Below are 24,851 nucleotides of genomic sequence, written 5' to 3'. Positions count from 1 at the left end.
CCAGTGTGTAGTTACTCCAGTGTGTAGTTACTCCAGTGTGTAGTTACTCCAGTGTGTTGCTCCAACACAGTGATTACATTTGCAGATGACACCACAGTGATAGGCCGAATTACCTACAGGAGAGAGGTTGACAACCTGGCAAAGTGGTGCCAGGAGAACAACCTCTCCCCCAATGTGGAAAAAACAGAGACACTGGTCATAGACTACAGGAGAGGAGGAGAGAAGCTGGTCATAGACTACAGGAGAGGAGGAGAGAAGCTGGTCATAGACTACAGGAGAGGGGGAGAGAAGCTGGTCATAGACTACAGGAGAGGGGGAGAGAAGCTGGTCATAGACTACAGGAGAGGAGGAGAGAAGCTGGTCATAGACTACAGGAGAGGAGGAGAGAAGCTGGTCATAGACTACAGGAGAGGAGGAGAGAAGCTGGTCATAGACTACAAGAGAGAAGCTGGTCATAGACTACAGGAGAGGAGGAGAGAAGCTGGTCATAGACTACAGTAGAGGAGGAGAGAAGCTGGTCATAGACTACAGGAGAGGAGGAGAGAAGCTGGTCATAGACTACAAGAGAGGGGGAGAGAAGCTGGTCATAGACTACAGGAGAGGAGGAGAGAAGCTGGTCATAGACTACAGGAGAGGAGGAGAGAAGCTGGACCCCATCACCATCGACAGGGCTGCAGTGGAGTCAGCAACTTTAAGTGTCTCTGTGTCCACATCACCGACAAACTCACCTGGGACGTCCACATAATCATGTGGTAAAGAAGGCCCAACAACGCCTCTACCACCTCAGGAGGCTGAAGAAGTTCGGCATGACACCCAAGATCTTGAAGGCGTTCTACAGAGGAACAACAGAGAGCGTCCTGACGGGGTGCATCACCGCCTGGAGGGGGAACTGCACCGACCTCAACCTCAGAGCGCTGAGCAGAATCGTGAGGACAGCAGAGTCGTGAGGACAGCACAAAATATTTGTGGATGTGAGCTTCCCCCCGTCCAGGACATCTATGAGAGCCGGTGCATTAAAAAAGCCCGGAAAATTAGCAAGGACCTTAACCTGTTCCACCCGTGGAATATTTTCGCCTAAAATATATACCTAGGTAAATGGAATATTGCTCCACTTCTACAAGTTCATTTGCATATTCTTGGTATCTATGGACATCTATGGACCTCAGGGAATGTATTCAGTGTCTATTACTAGGCGTGCTTACATTTTGATGAAACAAAGGAGAATATGAATTATGATTTTTCTTTGCATCTTTGACAGTGAATAACACCATAATAATAATGACCAAACTTAAAAAACTGCCACTGATCTCGTTCAGTACCCTCTTGAGATCATGTGTAAAAAAAATCTAAGGAAATTAATAAAGGGAAGATGATTAAACCGAAGGTTCTGTAGATACAGTACTGAATTCTCCCATCCGGACCAATGCAATTTGAAATATTATTATAGAATATAGAATAAGATGCTGATAAATTACCTTATTATAGCCAATTCGCATTTATATATATATACATATATTATCTTTCAAATGCCTGAGTTCAATTTGGATTTAGTATCACCAGGCGTGCATAAGAACAGATAATGATATCTACTGTAATTTACTGTATTTTTTATTTTCACCAGTGGAACCATTTTTAAACTAATTTCAGATCTAATTGTTGCTACATGCTAACGATAGGGGGGAGAAACTAACTGCGTTTCAATATTTGTCAAAAATGTTACCTTTTGTGGCTTATTATCCCGAATAATAACAGTTATTGACATAATTAATTCAGAACGCTGAGCTTTGAACCCCCATAGAACTTGCCAGGAAGTGTAGTTCGGAATAATTCCAACGCTGATCCACAGCTATGCATGCCCTCGACAAAATGGCAGCAAAAAAACTACTATTCCCATGGTTCAAAATTTTCAAAATGGTCGCCGTCTTGATATAGACTTCAGCAAATCGAGAAGGTAAAACTATCTAATGGCACTTTTAACCTATTGCTAAACTAACGTATTGATGATAATATACATTCTACATGCTATTATGACATGTTAGTGATGTTAATACTTGAATACGTTTTATTTTAAAATCGCAATTTTTTTTGCAACAAACAACAAAATATTGATTTATGACGAGATGCCGTTTTGGGACCGGATCCGGTCCCGTCGGGTGGAACAGATCACCCCAACCATGGACTGTTCCAGCTGATGCGGTCTGGAAAGCGCTACCGCAGCCACACAGCCAGAACCAACCGGCTGAAGAACAGCTTCTTCCCCCAAGCCATCAGACTCGTCATCGTCAACAGAGCGCATTGACGCTCTCATCTTTATTTTATTATTATTCTATGCTAATTTTATTGGAAGCTGCTATGGTCAAGAGACCACAACAAATATAATTTCACTCTCTTTGCTGTAAGGTACTGAAAATACGTGACAATAAACAAATCTGAATCTGACACGCTGTTGCTCTCGTTCACGTCTGTGTAATGAATGAGAAGCAGGCAGCACGCTCCCCCTATAGGTAGTTCCTAGCAAGGCAAGTATAATCAAGCACCTATCATTGATCACTTCTCAGACCCAAGTAATAGAAAACAGCATGAATGGCAATAAATCATTTGAAAATAATATACTTCTTACACATTAAATAATAGATAATACATAAGATATATATATCTTCTTGTACATTTTCACGAGCCTGTTTACTTCAATTGTATACATAATATAACATGGTACACGCAAGAAATGTATCTTTCCGCATTACTCTCTTCATGTCCACTGAAGACATACAGCTAGAAAACACATGTCAGTCACTACCTAACGAGCCTCCATCACCAGGAGGACGGGGCTCAGATGTCAGTCCCACTAGAGGACATGAGCAGGACAGAGGACTGCAGCAGCAGCAGCCAAGACTCACTCGGAGGAACCGGCTGAGACTGATGTGATGTTCAAGAACCATCCGGTTCTTTTGAGCGGCTCTTTGGTACGGACAAAGGGAACCGAGTTGGTGGGAGCCAACAGAGGCCTGTCTCCACCAATCACAAGTTAGAGATCCCCTCCCCCCAGGAATGCATGTAATCCAAGGTTATCAAAAAATGTTATACCACGATAGCATTTTATTTAGGATTTTTTTTGGTGACCCCACACTTAATGTATTGCGTAATTTCAACGTGGAGTATCAAAATAAAAGCACACGTTGTTGAACTTGATCATGCATATTTATTAGGAAATGAAATTACAGCACTGTTATCAATGAAATTAATGAATATCAACAAAAGCAACAGAATTTTTTCTGTATACATTTATAAAACGAGGCCTATTTAGCCAAAATATGGTGCCAGAACATAATTTTTTTTAGAAAATGCATTCACGTGTGCGTTTCAAAAAAAGAAGAAAAAAAGACATAATGGGAAGGGTGTGCTTGTACAGTTGAACAGTTCCAAGAACGCTGCAACAGATTTTCAAAAAATTATCAGTTGCACTTAGATGAAGGCTTTCATACAAAGTAGGTTAAACGGTAATATTTAATTTTCATACTTCTGAGTTACAGTTACTTCTAAGAGATCAATTCACACCATCCCACTTATCTTGACGCTTACAATTCATCCATATTATTAAATGGTCAATGGTAAATGTTTGCATTTATATAGCGCTTTTATCCAAATCGCTTTACAATTTGTTCCTCACATTTTTACCCATTCCCACACCGATGGCGGAGGCAACCATACAAGGTGCCAACCTGCTCATCGGGAGCAATTAGGGGTTAAGTGTCTTGCTCAAGGACATTTCGACACGCTGCCCGGGAGCGGGAATCAAACCTGGAACCTCCGGATTACCAGACGACTGCTCTACCTCCCGAGCCAATATTATTAGCATATCATACATTCTAATGAGAATGTTTCAGTTTGGATCAATTCACTTTTTAATTCAAGATGTAATTTTATTTCAAATATTGTACAAATTCCATCAAAAAAAGGTTTTGCTATCCAACCTAATGACAAGTAAATGTGAATGGATGTTCTATCATCATAAAGTAAACAACTTGTTTTGATTTTTAATTGATTGAATTTAAAGTGAATTGATTCCAACCCTATACCATTCTGAAAAACCACTAAAGATGATACATTCATATAAAGGAACATCCATTCCTTTAAAAGAATACCAATACATGGAACATTACTCTAAAATAAACACTTCTTCTTGTGTAGTACTAGGAATGTTGACAATATGTGACATTAGATAAAAAAAATCACTAGTATCCACATTAAAATATAAAAATCCATACGAGAAGCAGTTTGCCCCTCCAGTGTGTACAAAGTGTTTGTTAACCATCTTGGCTTTTGGCTGGTCACCCCATACTGAGGTCAGAAAGTTCCTATGATCCCAGTATTTAAAACACCAGAACAATGTAGTGTTATATTTTATATTTATTAACTTGACCTTCTCTCCCCAGCAACCTCCTGCAAAGCCTCACCGTCCCTCTTTCTACCTTTTTACCCTACCCTCCAATCTCCCCCAATCCCATTCAATCTTGTTTGCTGCAGCTCAAATGTATCCCCTTGCCCCACTTTGCCTTTTATGTCTTTGTATTGTATGTTTGTTTTTGTTTTGCTGCCATTTTGGCCAGGTCTTGCTCGAAAAAGAGATCATTGATCTCAAGTGACTATCTGGTAAAATAAACGTTAAATAAATGTGTGTTCACTCTTATACCATGACATATTGTTGCAGGAACATCCACACCGTCTGTCTCACTCCTCAGAGCGACAGAAACACAACTGTTGTTGTCAATGAAAACCGTGTCTATGCTAGTACTGCTTCTCTCTCTCTCAGAGGCTTCTGTGCAGGTCAAACGCTCTTGGTAGTAGTTTTTCATTTTTTTTTCTTTTTGATCTTTCCCCCCCTCCTTTTTCCTCTGTTTTTCTCCCATCCCAATGTTAGTCGTTATGCCAATTCCCAATCCCCTTCCTGGTCGCTGCGCACTTACCCCCCACAGTCGGTCTGGGAGTGTGGAGACTATCACGTGCTTCCTCCGACACACGTCTAGCCAATCAACCGCTTCTTTTCACCTGGAAGCGCGGACTCTCACTGAGAGGGTGTAACGTGTGGAAGGATCACACTACCCCCCTTAGATCCTATCCGCACGGAGCAGGCGCCCCGACCGAACTGTAGGAGTCACTGTTTACAACGACCAGGACCCACCCATCAGCTTTCCCACCCCCTAACACTGCCAATTGTGTTAGTATGAACGACCAGCCAAGCTGATAGCAATGTGGAGAGCTGGGCTCGAACCCAGCGTCTTCCGCATTGGTGGCGAGCGCCTTGCCCACTACACCACCTGTAGTTTTTCATTTCAAAAGAACGGCCAAATATTACTACCACTATTATTGTTATGATTGTCGATGGACTGATAGCTGTAATGGCGTACTGAAGTGTTTTCCAGTGGTCACAATAGTAGACCTTCTTCCCTGTGTGTTGTGTATTATCAGTTTGAATGGTTTTAAATTCCTGCTACATTAGTTAAAATGGTACCTATTTTTCATGTGAAGTTTTCCCCACAGTGGTATAGTTTCTCTCCTGTGTGAATGACGTCGATATCATTTCAGGAGCATCATTATGAGTGTAACTCTTCTAATATTGGTCACAGCAGTAGGGTTTATCTCCTAGGAATGTGCAGGTGAATTGACAGGTTTGACATTTGCCTGAATCTTCTCTCCCAAGTGAATTCTCTCATGTTTACTCAAATATGATAATGTTATAAATGTCTTATCACACAAACCACAATAATGTGGCTTCTCTCCTGTGTGAATTATCGGTTGTGTTTTCAGATGACCCAGTTGACGAAAGCTCTTCTCACACTGGTCACAGGAATAGAGTTTCTTTCCTGTGTGAATTCTCTGGTGTGTTTTCAGATGAGACAGTTGACTAAAGCTCTACTCACACTGGTGACAAGTACGGCTTCTCTCCTGTGTGAATCATCTGGTGTGATTTCAGACTAGACAGTCGACTAAAGCTCTTCTCACACTGGTCACAGGAGTAGGGCTTCTCTCCTGTGTGAATCATCTGGTGTGTTTTCAGACTAGACAGTTGACTAAAGCTAGTCTCACACTGGTGACAGAAGTAGGGCTTTAGTCCTGTATGAATCATCTGGTGTGATTTCAGACTAGACAGTCGACTAAAGCTCTTCTCACACTGGTCACAGGAGTAGGGCTTCTCTCCTGTGTGAATCATCTGGTGTGTTTTTAGATGAGACAGTTGACTAAAGCTCTTCTCACACTGGTCACAGAAGTAGGGCTTTTGTCCTGTGTGAATCATCTGGTGTAATTTCAGACTAGACAGTCGACTAAAGCTCTTCTCACACTGGTCACAGGAGTAGGGCTTCTCTCCTGTGTGAATCATCTGGTGTGTTTTCAGACTACTCGGATGACTAAAGCTCTTCTCACACTGGTCACAGGAGTAGGGCTTCTCTCCTGTGTGAATCATCTGGTGTGTTTTCAGACTACTCGGATGACTAAAGCTCTGTCCACACTGGTCACAGGAGTAGGGCTTCTCTCCTGTGTGAATCATCTGGTGTGTTTTTAGATGAGACAGTTGACTAAAGCTCTTCTCACACTGGTCACAGAAGTAGGGCTTTAGTCCTGTGTGAATCATCTGGTGTAATTTCAGACTAGACAGTCGACTAAAGCTCTTCTCACACTGGTCACAGGAGTAGGGCTTCTCTCCTGTGTGAATCATCTGGTGTGTTTTCAGACTAGACAGTTGACTAAAGCTCTTTTCACACTGGTCACAGGAGTAGGGCTTCTCTCCTGTGTGAATACTCTGGTGTGTTTTCAGACTAGACAGTTGACTAAAGCTCTTTTCACACTGGTCACAGGAGTAGGGCTTCTCTCCTGTGTGAATCATCTGGTGTGTTTTCAGATGACCCAGTTGACGAAAGCTCTTCCCACACTGGTCACAGGAATAGAGTTTCTTTCCTGTGTGAATTCTCTGGTGTGTTTTCAGATGATGTTGATTTCTAAAGCTCTTCTCACACTGGTCACAGGAGTAGGGTTTCTCTCCTGTGTGAATTCTCTGGTGTGTTTTCAGATTATGTTGATGTCTAAAGCTGTTCCCACACTGGTCACAGGAATAGAGTTTCTTTCCTGTGTGAATGCGCTGGCGTTTATTGAGATTCATCTTTGAACTGAAGTTTTTTCCACACTGGTCACAGCAGAGACCTTTTGTTCCATCCAAGCCTCTTGGTTTCGTCCCAGGCCTGACAGGACAGCTATCTGGATGGAGATAGTGATGGAGAAGAGTCAGAGGAAGGAGATTTGGTGATTTTATTCAGCTTAATTTCCATGTAAGAGGTTTATCATGGTATGTAGCTGGGTTTTATAGTTTAAGAACACAGTGTAGTCCAGAGTTGTCTACAGTTCTAGACTCAACGCCCACTTTGAAGTCCCCAACACCAACCAACAGAGAGGGGTTCTGACCACAGAGCGCACACAGAGCTCACCACTCACTGTGACAACGGCAGAGGTACGTACGGTTCTGAGCAGAACAAACCCACGGAAGGCAGCCGGCCCAGACAACATCCCCGGCCGTGCCCTCAGGGTCTGTTCCTCAGAGCTGGCTGACGTACTTGCTGACATTTACAACTTGTCACTAGCACAAGCTATTGTGCCCACCTGCTTCAAGACCACCACCCTCGTGCCCCTGCCAAAGAAAAACACTGTAACCTGTCTGAATGACTATCGTCCTGTTGCACTCACCCCAATAGTGATGAAGTGTTTCGAGAGGATAGTCATGTCGCACATCAAGGAGACCATCCCAGACACACTGGACCCTCTGCAGTTTGCGTACCGTCAGAACCGGTCCACTGAGGATTAAAGCTGCACGATTTTGGGAAATAATCTAATTGCGATTTTTCTGACAAATATTGCAATTGCAATTAAAAAAATAAAAATTTAAAGCAGCCCAAAATGTTTCTTTTTACCTGGGAATCGATACCGGTACCCAACGGTACCTTTTTTCTAGGGATGCTCGATATTGGCTTTTTTACCGATACGATATACAGATATTGTCCAACTCTTAATTTCCGATACCGATATTAACCGATATCACATTTTAATGCAGATATCGGCCGATAATATCGGTAGGCGATAATATCGGACATCATTTCTATAGAAATGTAAAAAAAAATATATATATATATATATATATATATATATATATAATTTAAACCGATATTTTCCGATATCACATTTTAATGCCGATATCAGCCGATAATATCGGTAGGCCGATAATATCAGACATCCCTACTTTTTTCTGTACTTTACTCTCTCTCTCTGAAGTCTAAACTTCACAACACACAATCTAAAACCCCTCCCTACAACAACTTTAACGTTTAAATATCAACATCCTCAGTAAATACTATCAAACTCCTCTGATGGCATCTGGTCTTTCAGAAGACCAGGTGTGTGAGTGAGTGAGTGTGTGAGTGAGTGAGTGAGTGAGTGAGTGAGTGAGTGAGTGAGTGAGTGAGTGAGTGAGTGAGTGAGTGAGTGAGTGAGTGAGTGAGTGAGTGAGTGAGTGAGTGAGTGAGTGAGTGAGTGAGTGAGTGAGTGAGTGAGTGAGTGAGTGAGAGAGTTAAGAGAGTGAGTGAGAGAGAGAGACACGAATCCCAGCAACGAAGACCAGGGCCCTCATTTATCAATGTTGCGTACGCACAGATATGTGCTTAACCCGTGCGTACGACCATTTCTAAGCAAAGTGTGGCATTTATCAATTTGAACGTGAACTTGACTTTGTGCTTATGTCTACGCACAGCTCAGAGCATGCGTAGCTGACGCCCAGTGGTAGAATATCGTTACTACGGCATATGCGCTCCTCAGTTCATGCATTAGTTTCAACACGGAAATAAGCTTTTGTGCATTACTCCCGACACTGGCGCGTGTTCTGTATGAACCGTAATTCATTATAGTTCATTGTGAAATAGCGACAGTAGTGTAATTATAATGGGCTCATGTGCGAACAAGAGGTTGGCTTGCTTGTTTGGCACGGGGGGCAGACGCAGAACACCTAGTGTAACTGCCGCCATGTCATAGTGAAATTCAAGTTAAGCTTCAGTATGATGTCATAGTAGAACCGGTTAGAACAGGCTAGAACCTTCCAGAACTGCGCTACTGCGCTCCAGTGTATAAATAGAGATAACTTACAAGGGTTCTCTCTCTCACTTCTCAACCACCATCAACCACCTAGCCCCTTTCGTGACTGTGATGCACCAAGTGAATCCACAGTCACTTGCTCCTCAATAGGAAACCAACCTAGATTTACCCTGAACCCTTATTAGCAACGCCAAGCTTTCAAACCATCCCGTATCTCTGTCCGAAACCATCGTGCAACTGTGAGTACCTTTGACATTTCTCTGTGATTCTTGTATAACGAACGGTTCGGTTAGAACCAGTCCTTCAGGGTAAATCTAGGTTGGTTTCCTATTGAGGAGCAAGTGACTGTGGATTCACTCGGTGCATCAGTCACGAAAGGTGTTACAGAACACCCACCTCCAAACGCGATTAAATATTGTTTCAAATAAAAAGCGACATACTATTATTTTGTGTCATGTTTAAATAAGATTGGCCACAACGAAATGCTTTCTACTTCAATTTGTTGGTTAGAATAGATTACCTCGCTCCGTTGAAACTTCACTGAGACTAACAGTAAAATAATTATTTTTTTGTGAGCTCCGCGCACAGACGTGATAATAATAATAATAATAATAATAATAATAATAATAATAATAATAATAATAATAATAATAATAATAATAATAGAGCTTCATTTTATATAGCGCCTTTCAAGAGACCCATGCAAGGTCGCTTTACATAGATAGGGGGGGGAAATAACAAAGTAATAAACATAGTGGACAGACTATGTAAATATGATGATGGGATTCAAGTTCATGTTTGTATTGATCACATAGGCAGGCTACACATGGCGTATACTAGGCTACATCATACATGGCAGTGAGATTCATTGTTCTTGTATATGCTCTCGTATTATTGTTTATATAGGCTACCCAATACTGACATCAAAATAGATTGTATGCCTCTAGAAATCATATGCAGCAGGTAGAAAATTTACGGAAAATCCGTCGCGATTTGGAATACAATTGAGGAGAACTTTAATCCCTGGGTATTAATCGAACAAAACGGAAAAAGGCAGTCATATTCCAGCACGGGCTATATTAGTTAATATGGTCTTTAAGAGATATCATATCCGACATCACCGTACGTGTACATGTCTGTCAGCCTGTCTCGTATTTCTCCATAACACACTTCCCTCGGGTCAGTCCATTATTTCACATCCCACAACACACTTTCTAAGAATATTTGATAAATAAGGGCCCAGGTGTGTGTGTGTGTGTGTGAGTGAGTGAGTGAGTGAGTGAGTGAGTGAGTGAGTGAGTGAGTGAGTGAGTGAGTGAGTGAGTGAGTGAGTGAGTGAGTGAGTGAGTGAGTGAGTGAGTGAGTGAGTGAGAAAGAGAAGAGGACACACACGAATCCCAGCAACGAAGGCTAAGAAAATTCTATAGAAGCACGAGAGCAGCTCTGCTGCTGTGACTTCACTGTCACCCTTCCCCCGAACTGTCAATCACTAAAGACACTTTTAACTGCTGATGTGACCCATTGTCCCCTCCATATTTATATTTGTAAACACTACTGGATCCTTGAGGGCGGCCCAGTGGCGACCCGGGTTCGATTCCCGAATCCGTCGTTATTTCCCGAATGTCTTCCCCCCACTCTGTCTCCCATTTCTCCTCTGTCTCTCCCTACTGGACTTCCCAGTAGTAATAAAGCGATAAAACACCAAAAAATGTATCAAAAAAAAAAAAAAAAAAAAAACACTACTGGATCCTACACTGTGAATCGGAACGTGCAATAACGTCAATGTTACTCACTTGTGCCTTGTATATATCTTACAAAATATATATGTTTACCTTATTTTTTGCATTCACTTTTATTTAAATAAAAAAAGTTAAGTATTGTGTGATTTTGTGTAAAGGGCAGACTAGCAAAGTAAGATTTGCATTGTACAGCAAACTGTCTCTTCTTGAATCTTTAAGCCCGAGTACAACATTTATTTCAGATTATTAATCTGATATTCAATATACATTATTCATTCATTTCCAATTAATACAATCCGTATGAATTAACCTCTTAAGCCGTAGCCATATTTTCAGAAAATCCGCCTAAAAGTACATACCCAAGTAAATGGAAGATTGCTCCACTTCTACAAGGACATTTGCATATTCCTGGGTATCTAGGGACATATATGGACCTCAGGGAATGTATTCCCAGTGTCAGAAATATTGTGTCTGTTACTATGCTCGAGTAAATTGTAATGAACCAAAGGAGAATATACATTCTTTTATAAAAAAAAAAAGTATTCACTTTGAAGGTGAATAACACCATGCTAACATTGACCAGACGTGACAAATGCAGGTGTTCATTCAGCACCTTCTTGAGATCAAGTGTACAAAAAACAAATAAAAAGGTAAATGAATAAAAGGAAGATGATTTACAGGGTTTTTTGTAGATACAGTACTGATTGTGCATGCAATTTGGAATATGAATATAGAATGTGATGAGGCCCTGTCTAACATACGTTTAGGAGAGCCCCCAATCTCGGAGATAAATTAGTACGAAGCCATATACCGGCTGATGTCAAATCTACATGGTTACCCAAGCCTCCTATAGGAACTTATAGATGTGGTGGAAATATCTAAAGGGTTTACCCACCCAGTTACCAAACAGACATATACATCTAACAGCTTCATTAATTGTCAAACTACACATGTTATTTATATACTGTCCTGTTCTAAATGTGACTCTTTTTATGTTGGTCGTACGAAACGCCGCCTACTTGATCGACTGGCTGTTCATAAACATGCTATTAAAACAAACAATATGGATTATGCGATGGCTAAACATCTTCAAGATGCTCACCAAAGTGCCTCTGTTTTGTTTACAGCTATCGGTATTGACAGTGTTCCGCTCACTTCTAGGGGAGGAGATAGACAGAGAACACTAAACCAGAAAGAAAGCCGCTGGATCGATAGACTACAGGCCACCTCACTCCCAGGTTTAAAGGAAAACTCTAACATTTTGGGAAATTAGCTTATTTAACATCTTCCCTGGAGTTAGACAAGAAGATATATACCTTTTTTGTCTCTGTGCATGCATTAGGCTTAGGGAACAGCCGCTGTTAGCGTAGCTTAGCTTCATCACTGGAAGTGGGTCAGACTTGTACCCCGACGTTCCCTACAGTGCCCTACAGTCACGAAATACACTCCAAATACAACTCCAAAACGTTCCTGTAAACATGTTGTGACCTGTGTATTTACCACATGGAGAAATAAAAAATAATTGAATTCGACAATTACTTAACACGAACCTAAACTAACTTTAGGTTAGTTGTAACGTTAGTTTAGGTTCGTGTTAAGTTAGATAATGTACAAAATAAACGTATTTCCGCTGCTATAGACGTCGCTCTTTTGTTTTGGAACTCCCCGACCGGAAGTTAGCCTAGTTATCTGCTTTAGTGTCCGGTTGTTGGTTAGCTCCGTTAGCATGCAGTATATCAAGACCAGCCATGGGAATACTGTTTTCTAAATTGGGGAGGCTTTTAATCGTCAAGGTAAGATGATTTTAAGTCATGGTATCCATAAACTTCGGTTCGGATCATTTGAATGAAATGAGAATGTAAACAAACACGGCGTCACGTTAGAAAGTAGCACTGAAATCACTGCGCCCAGAGAGGAGTGGTTAGGCAAAAAAAAATTAGAGTAAATTTGCTTAGAAAACGTAATTGTCGAATTCAATTATTTTTTATTTCTCCATGTGGTAAATACACAGGTCACAACATGTTTACAGGAACGTTTTGGAGTTGTATTTGGAGTGTATTTCGTGACTGTAGGGCACTGTAGGGAACGTCAGGGTACAAGTCTGACCCACTTACAGTGATGAAGCTAAGCTACGCTAATGGAGCGGCTGTTCCCTAAGCCTAATGCATGCACAGAGACAAAAAAGGTATGTATCTTCTTGTCTAACTCCAGGGAAGATGTTAAATAAGCTAATTTCCCAAAATGTTGGAGTTTTCCTTTAAATAACTCCATAGACATGGTGTCATTTCTATAGGCCAAGTAGGACACTTTATTATTTAGTATTTTTGTAATTTCTTGCATTGTTCATTATTATTTTTTTGCATTGCTCATTGATAGACTACAGGCCACCTCATTCCCAGGTTTAAATGACTCCATGGACATGGTGTCATTTCTATAGGCTAAGTAGGTTACCGTAATTGCCGGACTATAAGCCGCACCTGAATATAAGCCGCACCAGCTAGATATAGTGTACATATACAAGCCGCACCTGACTATAAGCCGCAGGTGTCCACTGTAAAAATCCATCGATTAGCCTCATTGTTGTATAAGCCGCAGGGTTCAAAACATGGGTAAAAAGGTGCGGCTTATAGTCCGGCAATTACGGTACTTTATTATATAGTGTTTTTTTGCATTGCTCATTTCTCTTACATTGATATTTTTCATATTTTCTTTATTATTTTTTTCTATTCTATGTTTGATTTGACTCATTTCCTTATGTTGATTCAATACTTTGATTGTGTATATATACATATATAATGTATTCATCTTTTATTTTATATATTTAGTATTATTGTATATTCCTTCCACAGTGATATATTTTTTGACATAACCTACCATTAAGTGGATTGTGTCTTTGCTGACCCCTTCTAACTATGTCATGTTATGTATATGCTGTGCCTCCATTCGTTTAGCACCAGCTGTCTCTCATTGTAATTAGAGTTTTGTTTGGTCTTAGTTATCTATACCCTGATGAAGGCCCTATGTAGGCCGAAACATGTTGGTTTCTTTTAAATGATCTAAATAATGTGAGCGATTAAATAAAGGCTTTTTAAAATGTGAAACTTTAGACTTCAACTTTTTTTTATAACTATAGAATATCAGGCCTATAAATTACCTTATTATGGCCAAGTCATATATCTATGGATCGGGCCAAATCTCCTCTTTCCAATGGCAGAGTTCAATCTGGATTTAGTACCACCAGGCTTGTAGAAGTGGAGCAATCTTCCTTTTACTTGGGTATGTACTTTTAGGCGAATTTAGAGAGTCTGGCTTAAGAGGTTAAAGTCAACACTTATAAAGTCATAATGTTTACAGATTAAAGTCAACATTTCCATACTTGTTTCCACACAGTCCAAACAGCTCTGCTCCTGGTCCAGCTGTGGCGGTTTCACACAGTCCACCAAACAGACAGACAGTTCTCTCAAACCAAGGTGTGAGAAGCTAGGGGTGGTCATATTCAGACCAGTCTTGGGGGAAAGTAAGGAAAGAAATATCAGTACATTGTACATTCATCCTAACAAACAAAAGAACCATCAGTCCTTAACTCTTAGCTCTATTTTCCTAGGCTAACAAATTGAAAAGGAAGGAAAATCCTGACAGGAAGATTTTTATAAGAACTGAAAAACACATGGGTGTATATATAGACAGATGCACTGCTATAGTTCTGATCTATGAATATAAGCCTATGATATTGCATTTAATTTGATGGCCAAAACATCCGATTGGTTATTGATGCAAGCAGCTGTTGTTTTTGTCTTCCAAGTGGTGTTTCCAGGATAGCATTGGAAAAACTAAGACTACGTCCTTGTCAGAAAGTATACTAAATTAAATGAAAATACAACTAAATGCAATATCGTGGCCATCTACAGAAGATTGAAAAATAATTGTTTGGTAAACTGTAAATAATACAACTTTACCATGGACTCCTAAACCAAGCTAAACTAGGATAATGTATGTCAGATAAACAGATGAGAAACACTGCTAAGCTAACGTTAGTTCTGGATTTAGCTAATGAAGGGCTAATATCTGAGGCTGCCGCGGCTAATAATAATAACTAGGGATGCGGCCGATATCAGCAATTATGACATCATCCCGATAAACCAGATACAATTATTGATAGCTCCGATAATATATAATATATTTTTTGGTTAAAAAAAATTACGTGTGGGTGGATTGGGATGAAGGGCATTTGTTTTTACTGTAGGCTCCTCCCGTTTTGCCAGTACTGTGGTACGACTGATAGCGTGTGGTTTAGGAAGAGGGAGTTTTTCACAAATTCAGCGCTCCCTTTCTAATGCCTGGCTGTGACGTAGTCACTTTACTTTCAGAAGCAGCACGGATAGGAAACAAACATGGCGTCAGTAGTGTGGGACTTTTTCAAAGTTTCAGAGGAAAACAGTTTGCTTGCTATAATTTTTTTTATCGACTTTTTCTCCTGATTTTTTCAATTTTTCTCCCATCCCAATTTCTCCTCGCCAATTCTCCCTTCAATTCTCCCCTCCCCTGTCTCGAACGTTGCTAGACCGTGCCTCCCACTGGTCTGCTGCAATGTGGACGAAGCCTTGCATCACGTGTCCCTTCCGGTACACGAGGAGGCAGCGTCTCATCTTTTCACCTGCACAGCGCGATCTCTCAGTGGCGAGGAGTAACACGTGGGAGGCTCACGCTGCCCCCGATACTTCCTGATTCTGCTGTACAGGCGCACCAACCGACCTGTAGGAGTCGCTGTCCACAACGTCCGATCCCCACCCACCAGCTTTCCCACCACTAACACTGCCAATTGTGTTAGTATGAACGACCAGCCAAGCTGGTAGCAACGCCGAGAGCTGGGCTCGAACCAGTTTGCTTGCTATTTGTAACAAATGCAATGCAGAAGTTCCACAAGGAGGGAAAAGGGCAACAACCTATAACACATCCAACATAATAAGTCACCTGCAACATCACCACCGCTACGATGGTGTGTTAAAAGCCTATGACGACGCACGAGCAGCTAAAGCTGCTGCGAATCCAAAGCCAGCTGCAAAGGAACCGGCGGGGCTTGTACCTATTGACGAGGCGTTTGCAAAATTAAAGTTTGACAGAAATGACCCAAGGGCTCAAGCGATCTCTAACTTGATTACAGAGATGATGGCACTTGACGACCAGCCCTTTTCCCTCGTTGAAGACAAAGGATTCTGTCGGCTACTTCGTCCTTTAGAGCCCTGGGCCCTCATTTATCAATGGTGCGTACGCACAGATATGTGCGTAAACCGTGCGTACGATCATTTCTAAGCAATTTGAACGTGTGCTTGACATTGTGCGTATATCTATGCACAGCTCAGACTGTGCGTACCTGGCGCCCAGCGGTAGAATATGAAGACTGCAACACGGAAATAAGCTTTCGTGCATTCATTTCAACACTGGCGTGTTCGGTATGACCCGGAATTCATTATAGTTCATTGTAAAATAGCGACATTAGTGTAATTATTGTCAAACCCTATAAATAGCATTTGGAATAGGTCTTTCCAAATGAATGCATCTTATTTATTTATCGTTGCATTTGGCTGATAAGTCATTGCCCGTGGCCGGGAGGAACGTATTAAATTGTAATGTTATTACTGGGGTATCTGTAATTAAAATATCACTTAAATGCAGGGGATCGGGGCCATCTACTGAAGCCATGGCTGATGACTCCTCTGATCAACCCCAACAGGAGCGCATCTACAACCGGGCACACTCGCACACAAGAGTCACCGTGGAGCGTGCAATTTGCCTGCTGAGGCTCTGCCTGTCTGGCACAGGGGGCACGCTGCAGTGTACCGCCTGAAAAGGTTTGCCACATCGTCATGGCTTGCAGTGTGCTCCATCATCAGAAATGGCATCCCGCTGCTGGAACGCCCAAGACCTGACGCATGTCAGACATGAAACAGCCACCTCCAAAATGCCACAGCAATACAGACAAGAGCTCATAGAGCAGTTTTATGTAAATCTACCCATGCAAGATATTCAGGGATTCAAAAAAAAACTCCACTGTATATTTTTTATTTAATAGCATTAGTGTTTTAAGGGAACTATTATTTTGAACATCTTTTCTATTGCCAGTTTGCTTTTACGTATCAATGCTGTTTTCAATTCATTAAATAAAACTGATTACTGACTGTCATACAAATAATCAACCATCTACATACTGTAACTTTTCAGTGCACGTTTTTATTTACATTGTGACAACAGTCTATTTGTAGGCTACATGGCAGTGAGATTCATTGTTCTTGTATGCTCTCGTATTATTGTCATAGTATAGGCTATTGTCAAGAAAGGAAGTACATTATTTTCAATCGTGGCTTTAATTCGTAGCCGATAAGCAGTTTCCTAGCAGCTTCTAATCCCGATAAGTCTCAGCCACATGCATAACTGTCTGAGACCGGCTATGGAAACAAATCATAAATAGACTACTGTAAATAAAATAGCCTATAACATTATAAAGGATATAGGCTATAGCAGGGGTTCCCAACCTTTCTTCCCCAGAGCCCCACGATTCCTTGGAGACATGAATGATATGATAAAGGCTACTGGTCCGTCAGCGAGGAGATAGCCCACAGCGGATAGCCATTTGAGAATAGGCTATTATTTATGGCCAAACGAGGGCCTATAGTCTATACATATTATTTAATGTTTTCATAAGCATAAAGATACAACAGTTAGATTAACAATCAAGTTTGTTTACTGTATGCAGGCTTCGCAGGGCTCCTGTGTCTGTGCCATGCGTTATATGCGCAAGTTACTGTTCCATAATAGGCTATGCTATTATATATAATTTATATAGGCTACCTAATACCGACATCAAAATAGATTGTATGCCTCTACAAATCATATTATACCAGGTAGCCAATCGAACTTTAAAAGAACAAAACGAAAAAAGGCATTCATATTCCAGCATAAGCATTGTTATTATGACACCAACGCCAAACAGGTTAACGGTATTTATTAATATTTTGTGCTGCACAGTGCCCAGGCAACAATGGTCTTTAGGGAGTCGTTGATATCCAACATCACCGTGTACAAGTCCCGTCAGCCTGTCACGTATTTCTCCCATAACACGCGCTGTGTCTTCTTGGTTCGACAGTGTGTTAAATTAGTTGGTTTTAGACCTCCGTGAACAATCTCGCTCGTGAAGTTTCTCAGAGTTCGCTCGGCTTAGTCCATTTTTCCACATCCCATTAGGGATGCCCCCCGAAACCCGGTTCTAAACGGGAACCGGTACTAAATTAGAAATAAACTGAGTATTGATAAGCTCCGACGTTATCGGTACTGCTATCGGTAGTCTAGGAGCGGATTAGCTACGGAGCTAACAGAGTGTACCACTATGAATTGAAAATGGGGGACCCTGATGTAAACAAGACAAACGTATTTCTCTGGTTTGCATCCCCTTAACAATTGTGTGTATTGAGCCTTACTATATTGTACCCATTCTGCAATCTGTTAAATAAAGTTTTCATTAATTCATTCATTCACCATCCATCTGCGACGCAACAGTTGCAGCAACACTTGAAACGGAGTGACCTTAACGTTATGTCCAGTTCATACTACACTACACGTATGAACTCGACATAACGTTAACATTACTCCGTTTCCATACTGTGGTCAAGCCAGCCTGCAATTAGGAAATCAGTCAAGTGGTCCACCCGTTTATTTCCGTTTGCGCATACACTTGCCTTATTACGGTAAAAAGGTTTTTAGTTCATGCTAACGTTACCTTAAGCCAGTTGCCTTAATGCCTTCTTGTGTACAGACAGTTGCCATCCTGTGTTTCCCCTTCACGTGTTATCAGTGAAGTTCCTTTGTATCATATACGATTTAGCGAGAGATGTTATGTTCAGTTACAATATTTCATATCGTATACACGAGTGTGACATGAACGTTCATCCCTGTTAGCTAGCATAAGCGCTACATTCAGAAAGGGAAAGGACGTTCTGATGTGGCATTTCAACATAAAAGCCCTCGAAAATGGTATATAAATTTACCTTAAATTTCAGATTATAATTTAAAGGAAAGCACCCATAGTTCAAGCCCAATTCCACTTCAGAGTCGTAGCAGAACACCCCAGAGTGTCACCCAGAAACGTTCAGTACATTCTGATGTGGCATTTCAAAACAAAAGCCCTCAGAAATTTTATAAACTAGCAATCTTTCCTCAATTTTCAGATTATAATTTAAAGGAAACCACCCATAGTTCAAGCCCAATTCCACTTCAGAGTCGTAGCAGAACACCTCAGAGTGTCACCCAGAAACGTTCAGTACATTCTGATGTGTCATTTCAAAACAAAAGCCCTCTGAAATGTCATAGACTAGCTACATTTCTTCAACTTTCAGATTATAATTTAACAGGCTATTTCTGGGTGACACTCTGAGGTGTTCCATTACAACTCTGAAGTGGAATTGGGCTTGAACTATGGGTGGTTTCCTTTCAATTATAATCTGAAAGTTGAGGAAAGGTAGCTAATTTATGACATTTTAGAGGGCTTTAATTTTGAAATGCCACATCAGAATGTACTGAATGTTTCTGGGTGACACTCTGATGTGTTCTGCTACAACTCAGAAGTGGAATTGGGCTTGAACTATGGGTGGTTTCCTTTAAATTATAATCTGAAATTTAAGGTAAATTTATATAACATTTTCGATGGCTTTTATGTTGAAATGCCACATCAGAACATCCTTTCCCTTTCTGAATGTAGTGCTTATGCTAGCTAACGGGGATGAACGTTCATGTCACACTCGCGTATACGATATGAAATATTGTAACTGAACATAACATCTGTCGCTAAATCGTATGAGATACAAAGGAACTTCACTGATAACACGTGAAGGGGAAACACAGGATGGCAACTTTACATAGGAAGGCAACTGGCTTAAGGTAACGTTAGTGTAGCATGAACTAAAACCTCTTTACGTAATAAGGCAAGTGTATGCGCAAAAGGAAATAAACAAGTGGACCACTTGACTGTGATTACCGAAGTGCAGGCTGGCTTGACCGCAGTGTTGACATGAAGCGTTTAATTAGCAGCAATCGGTTGTTGAAAATGTAACGTTAAACTGGAAACAGAAACGCGAGGACAGGAAGCCGTCATGAAATCGTTGTCGAAGTCATATTGTAGTCTTTTAGTCTTATTAACTAAAAGTTAATAATGTCTCCATATATAGGGCTCTACGTTAACCTTTTTCCCAAGGAGCACATGTGCTCCTAAATAAAATGTTAATAAATAAAATCTAAATACAAATTTAGGAGCACACAAAGAAATTTAGGAGCACAGTGACAACACACACACAATGTGTGACATGGCTTGGTTTCATGTTTTGAGGTACCTTCAATTATCTGTAAATAATACATACATACTCTATCTAAATAGATTAAATATGATTGTCCCTGAGGGCAAGTTGTGTTGTTGTCTTGATATATCTACAAATAGCAGACGAATAGCCGGTTGCCTCTGGATCAATGAATGTCTAATGTTGAATAATATTATTAGCTATTTTATTTTTAACATCCCTAATTCCAACAGTCAAGAGGCTTGTTTCAAATTGATACATGAAACTTATGTCATGGACTCTATGGACTATCAGCTGAACTCGCACAAATGCATAGGGATATAGTCAGACATCTCAGAATTATTTCATAATACAAGTTTTGAATGGGCGTTTGGATTAAAATCATCAGGAAGACAGCACTGGAACGTTTGAGTATAGGCTCTGGCCAGATCTATCAATGAAATACGTTGCGCGCTCAGCACTGTGGAATGAAGGAAATGCGCATCGGGATCGGATTTGGATGTTATTCTTTGGAGTTGTGTTACAAATGGAACGGTCTTTCCCCGCGAGTTACAAGTTACTTAACGTTACACAGGTCGCGCTATGCAGATGCTTAGCTTGCGAACGTTAAGATAGCAGTGTAATGCTTATGCTTGATGAAAGCAGAGCTGTCTGTCTGTCTGTGTTCGCACCTCTCAAGCACCCTGTAACACGCAGCGGGCCCCGCCTCCATCCCTCCTTGCAACATTCCACCCAAAAACTGAATTTCAGTCCAGTTTCTAAACTATGAACTAACAGCGGAGCTGTTTTGTAATCTTCACTCATCTCGTACACTGCAAGTAAATGATTTTTCCGGTTCGCACACACACATATTATTAGGGGCAAATACGAGGGAAATGCTCGCACTGTAGAGCATAATATAATTATATAATTAGTAAACTGTCGGGGGCTTTTCTTGCCCCTCTTAACTGATTTTCGAGGGCATTTTGTAAATTTTCGAGGGCATTTTGCCCCAAGCCCCCGTTAATTTCGAACCCTGTCTCAAATACATTATTTTATTTAACACTTTCAATGCAAAAAAACGTGATAAGAAGTTTTATCAGCCCAATGCCTGAATGCCCACGACGACAATTATCGTTTTATTTTTTTATTAGCGATCCGAATTCATATTTCATCAACCCCAGATGGTAATGCACCCATTTGGAATGGACTCAATGAAAATGGATGAGAAAAGAAAAATCCGGAATCCACATTTTACTTCTCAGGCATGTAACTAGGGGTGGGAATCACCAGTTTCATCACGATACGATATCGATTCTTTGGACAACGATACGATATTATCCGATATCACACAGTCTGCCACGATACGATACGATTCGACCAGGTGCCTGCGATCGATATGAGACGATATTATATGCCCATTTAACACAATCAGTAACATTTAAATCAACAAAAAAATCAATGGTAATATCATTTGACATTTTTATTTTTGAGCTCTTCCAGACATTTAACACTTTGATTGCCTAAGGCTAAATTCATGATATACCATAGGTTGCCAGCTCTATTGGTCTATGGATAAGTACCCCTTCTTTGCAGGGCTATAACTTTTTAAATTCTATTGCTAAATTGCCATTTTTTTTTTTTTTTTTTAATTTTTTTTATTATTGCAAAACAAAACTTATTAAAAGTCAGTACTCAACACACAATGTATAATGAAACTTTCAGTAAAGGTGGTTAAAATATATGCAAGTACAGAAACAGGATAAAACAAAAATAGTCAATAATAACATTTTAACCGTATACCGTGTATATCCAGCGAAGTTACAATTATATAAATGTTAGTATATAATATACCCCTAATACCTATTTTCTAAAACCCTACACACATATGCTCCAGCTCAAATCCCCCCCTCCCGGACCCCCTCTTGGATAGTACCTCCATTATCCCTCACTCCTAACCAGACATCACCATTATAGGCTAGCTTTTATTCTCTCCACCACTTCTAACCACATTAACATTTTGGATTCATTGAGCCCCAGAATTCTTGCTGTTGATATTTCTTGATATATCACATCAAGATATGTAAGAAACCACACTTTCCGGCACATTTTTTCCGGTTGAAACCAACGTGATGCAATCAGTTTTTTAGCTACTGTGATACCCGATAAAACCAATCTTTTTAGTTGTGGGTTCACTGCAAACTCAAAAACATCATTCAATAGCAATACCGCGGGGTGTACAGGTATATTCCAAAATACGAGTATTGATAATTGTTGGGACACATCTTTCCAGAATGCCTTAACTGGTGGGCAGTCCCAATACATGTGCATAAATGTTCCTTCGTCCCCATTTGTACATTGGGAGCATTTGGAGTCTTGTATCAGCCCCATTTTGCACAGCCTTATAGGAGTCAAGTATGTCCTGTGAATATAGTTCAGATTGATTTGTTGATGATCCGGGTTCCTTGATGTAAGTCGGACATTTGCCCAGGCTCCTTGCCAATCAAAGTCATTTTCCAGGTCTGGTATATCCCTCCTCCAGACATTGTCTAGTTGAAGGGTTTCGTACGAGGACGTTAGTAATTGATAATAAAAACCTGATACAAAACCTCCCAATGTATCTCTTTCATAGAAAAATTTGTGGTATCTGTGGTGTTCAATTGGTATGTGTAATGGAACACCGTGAGATCTCATACAAAGTCGTAACTGTATGTAAAAAAGCCATGTGGACTCGGTGAGGTTAAACTTTATGCATATTTCGACATAACTACAGAGGCCCTTGTTATTAAAAATATCCCCTAATGAGTGTATGCCTCTTTCTTCCCATACAGGGAATCTTATAGGTCGTTTTCCCATTAAGAGAGCATTGTTATTGAATATGGGAGTGTGATTATGCCATACTTGATTGTTAGGAAATTTCCTTTGTGTTTCCCGCCATGTCCTGATTGCATGGGTTATTATTGGGCCAAATCCTCGCTCACAATGCTTGATTGAAAGTTTAGTGTATGCTATGTCTTTCAATCTCTGTGGGGCTACTATGTTTTCTTCTAATTTTCTCCAAGATACCAAAGCCTCGGGGTCAAACCATATCTTCTTCAATGGTCTTAATGTGAAGGCATTAAAATATTGTAAAAAATCTGGGACTGCCATGCCACCGTCTGCTTTACTTCTCTGTGCGGTGGATCTTTTTATGCGAGGTGGTTTGTTATTCCAAATAAATTTGTATGTGGAGGTTTGTAATCTTTTCCAGTAGCCCTCTGGAGGAGGTAACGGAAGCATTGAGCTGAAGAAATTGATTCTTGGTAATACATCCATCTTAACTATTGATACCCTTGCCTGTACTGAGTTTTTAAGTTTTGCCCACCTGTCCAGGTCGTCCTTGATTTTGTTCTGTATTTTTGTGTAATTGTGCTTCACCGTTTGTCTTATGGTGGGGAATATTTCCACTCCCAAGCATCTGAAATGTTTTACCATCGGTATCGCACCTGGGAGGGTTATATCTTTTTTTGCAGGGGTGTTAAGTGGAAGGAAAGCCGACTTCGGCCAATTTATCTTAAATCCCGATAAATCACCAAAGTTCTCAATCAACTTGAGCAGATGAGGCAATGTGGTGTTGGGGTTTTGCATGAACAATATTACGTCGTCCGCATATAAACTAATTTTTTGTTGTGTGCCCTTGATTACGATTGGTTCTATGGATTGGGATTGTCTTATATATTGTGCTAAAGGCTCTAATGATAAATTGAATAGTCCGGGACTAAGAGGGCAACCCTGTCTGGCAGAGCGTGATACCGGAAAGATTTTGGAGATGATTGTGCCTGTTGTAATCATGGCCGATGGGTCCTTGTATAGTACTTTAATCATATCAATGAAACCTTTTCCTAACCCCATCCTTTCCAATACTGCCCATAGAAACGACCATTCCAACCTGTCAAATGCTTTCATAGCATCCAGGGATAGTATCGCCTTAGGTGTGATGTCCTCTTTGTCTGTATCTAGTACGTGCAGTATTCGCCTTATGTTATCATTGATCAGGCGACCTTTTATGAAGCCTGTTTGGTCCGTATGAACTAAAGACGTCATATGCTTTTGCAATCTGATGGCTAATATCTTAGAGTACAGTTTGACATCGGTTCCGAGGAGGCTTAAAGGACGGTAACTACCGCATTCAGTGGGGTCTTTGTCTTTTTTGTGAAGAACTGAAATGAGTGCGGTATTTTGGTGTTCAATGAAGCTTCCCTCTTTGACTGAGTATAAGATCATATTTAGTAATAAGGGTCCAAATATGTCCCAGCAAGAAATGTACATTTCTGATGGGATACCGTCAATTCCCGGAGCTTTGCCGTTTTTCATTCCGGATATGGCCTTCTTGAGTTCTTCTAATGTGATCGGTACTTCTAACTGTTTAGCTTCTTCATCCGTAAGTTTAGGGAGAGTAATTTGATTAAGATATGTGTCTAATTTGTCTTGATCAAAGGTCGTTTCTGAGTTATATAAATCGGAGTAGAATTCTTTGAATGTATCGTTTATTATTTTGGGTTCTGTTACTAGAGCTTGTTGTTTCCTAATGGCAGTTATATCTGCAAATTTTGCATTAATTCTTAGTCGCATGGCTAATAGGTGACTAGGTTTAGAACCTTGGAAGTACTGCTGTTGTCTAGTGCTG

The 24,851-nt window shown here is 40.6% G+C and overlaps 1 protein-coding gene and 1 long non-coding RNA gene across 2 annotated transcripts in view; one reads left to right on the top strand and one right to left on the bottom strand.

Moving 5' to 3' along the window:
- The window catches only part of LOC311240730 (FRAS1-related extracellular matrix protein 2-like), a gene marked incomplete at both ends in the record, with an annotated part of 30,962 nt that extends 23,113 nt beyond the window's left edge, over positions 1–7,849 (top strand). The window contains 3 exons of the mRNA XM_084329303.1: positions 788–926; positions 5,890–5,929; positions 7,740–7,849. Coding sequence (XP_084185429.1) covers positions 788–926; positions 5,890–5,929; positions 7,740–7,849 — 289 coding nt within the window. The remainder of the gene's footprint in view (positions 1–787; positions 927–5,889; positions 5,930–7,739) is intronic.
- A 6,392-nt stretch (positions 7,850–14,241) lies between these two features.
- LOC311240106 overlaps positions 14,242–24,851 on the bottom strand; it is a 36,455-nt gene continuing 25,845 nt past the window's right edge. The window contains exon 3 of the long non-coding RNA XR_014620468.1: positions 14,242–14,371. This is a non-coding gene — a long non-coding RNA (uncharacterized lncRNA). The remainder of the gene's footprint in view (positions 14,372–24,851) is intronic.

The sequence above is a fragment of the Notolepis coatsorum genome (assembly GCF_963971535.1).
Source record: "Notolepis coatsorum genome assembly, chromosome: 14".
Classification (NCBI taxonomy): Eukaryota; Metazoa; Chordata; class Actinopteri; order Aulopiformes; family Paralepididae; genus Notolepis; species Notolepis coatsorum.
Note: the sequence above shows the minus strand (reverse complement) of the source record. Positions and strands in the feature narration are given on the sequence as shown.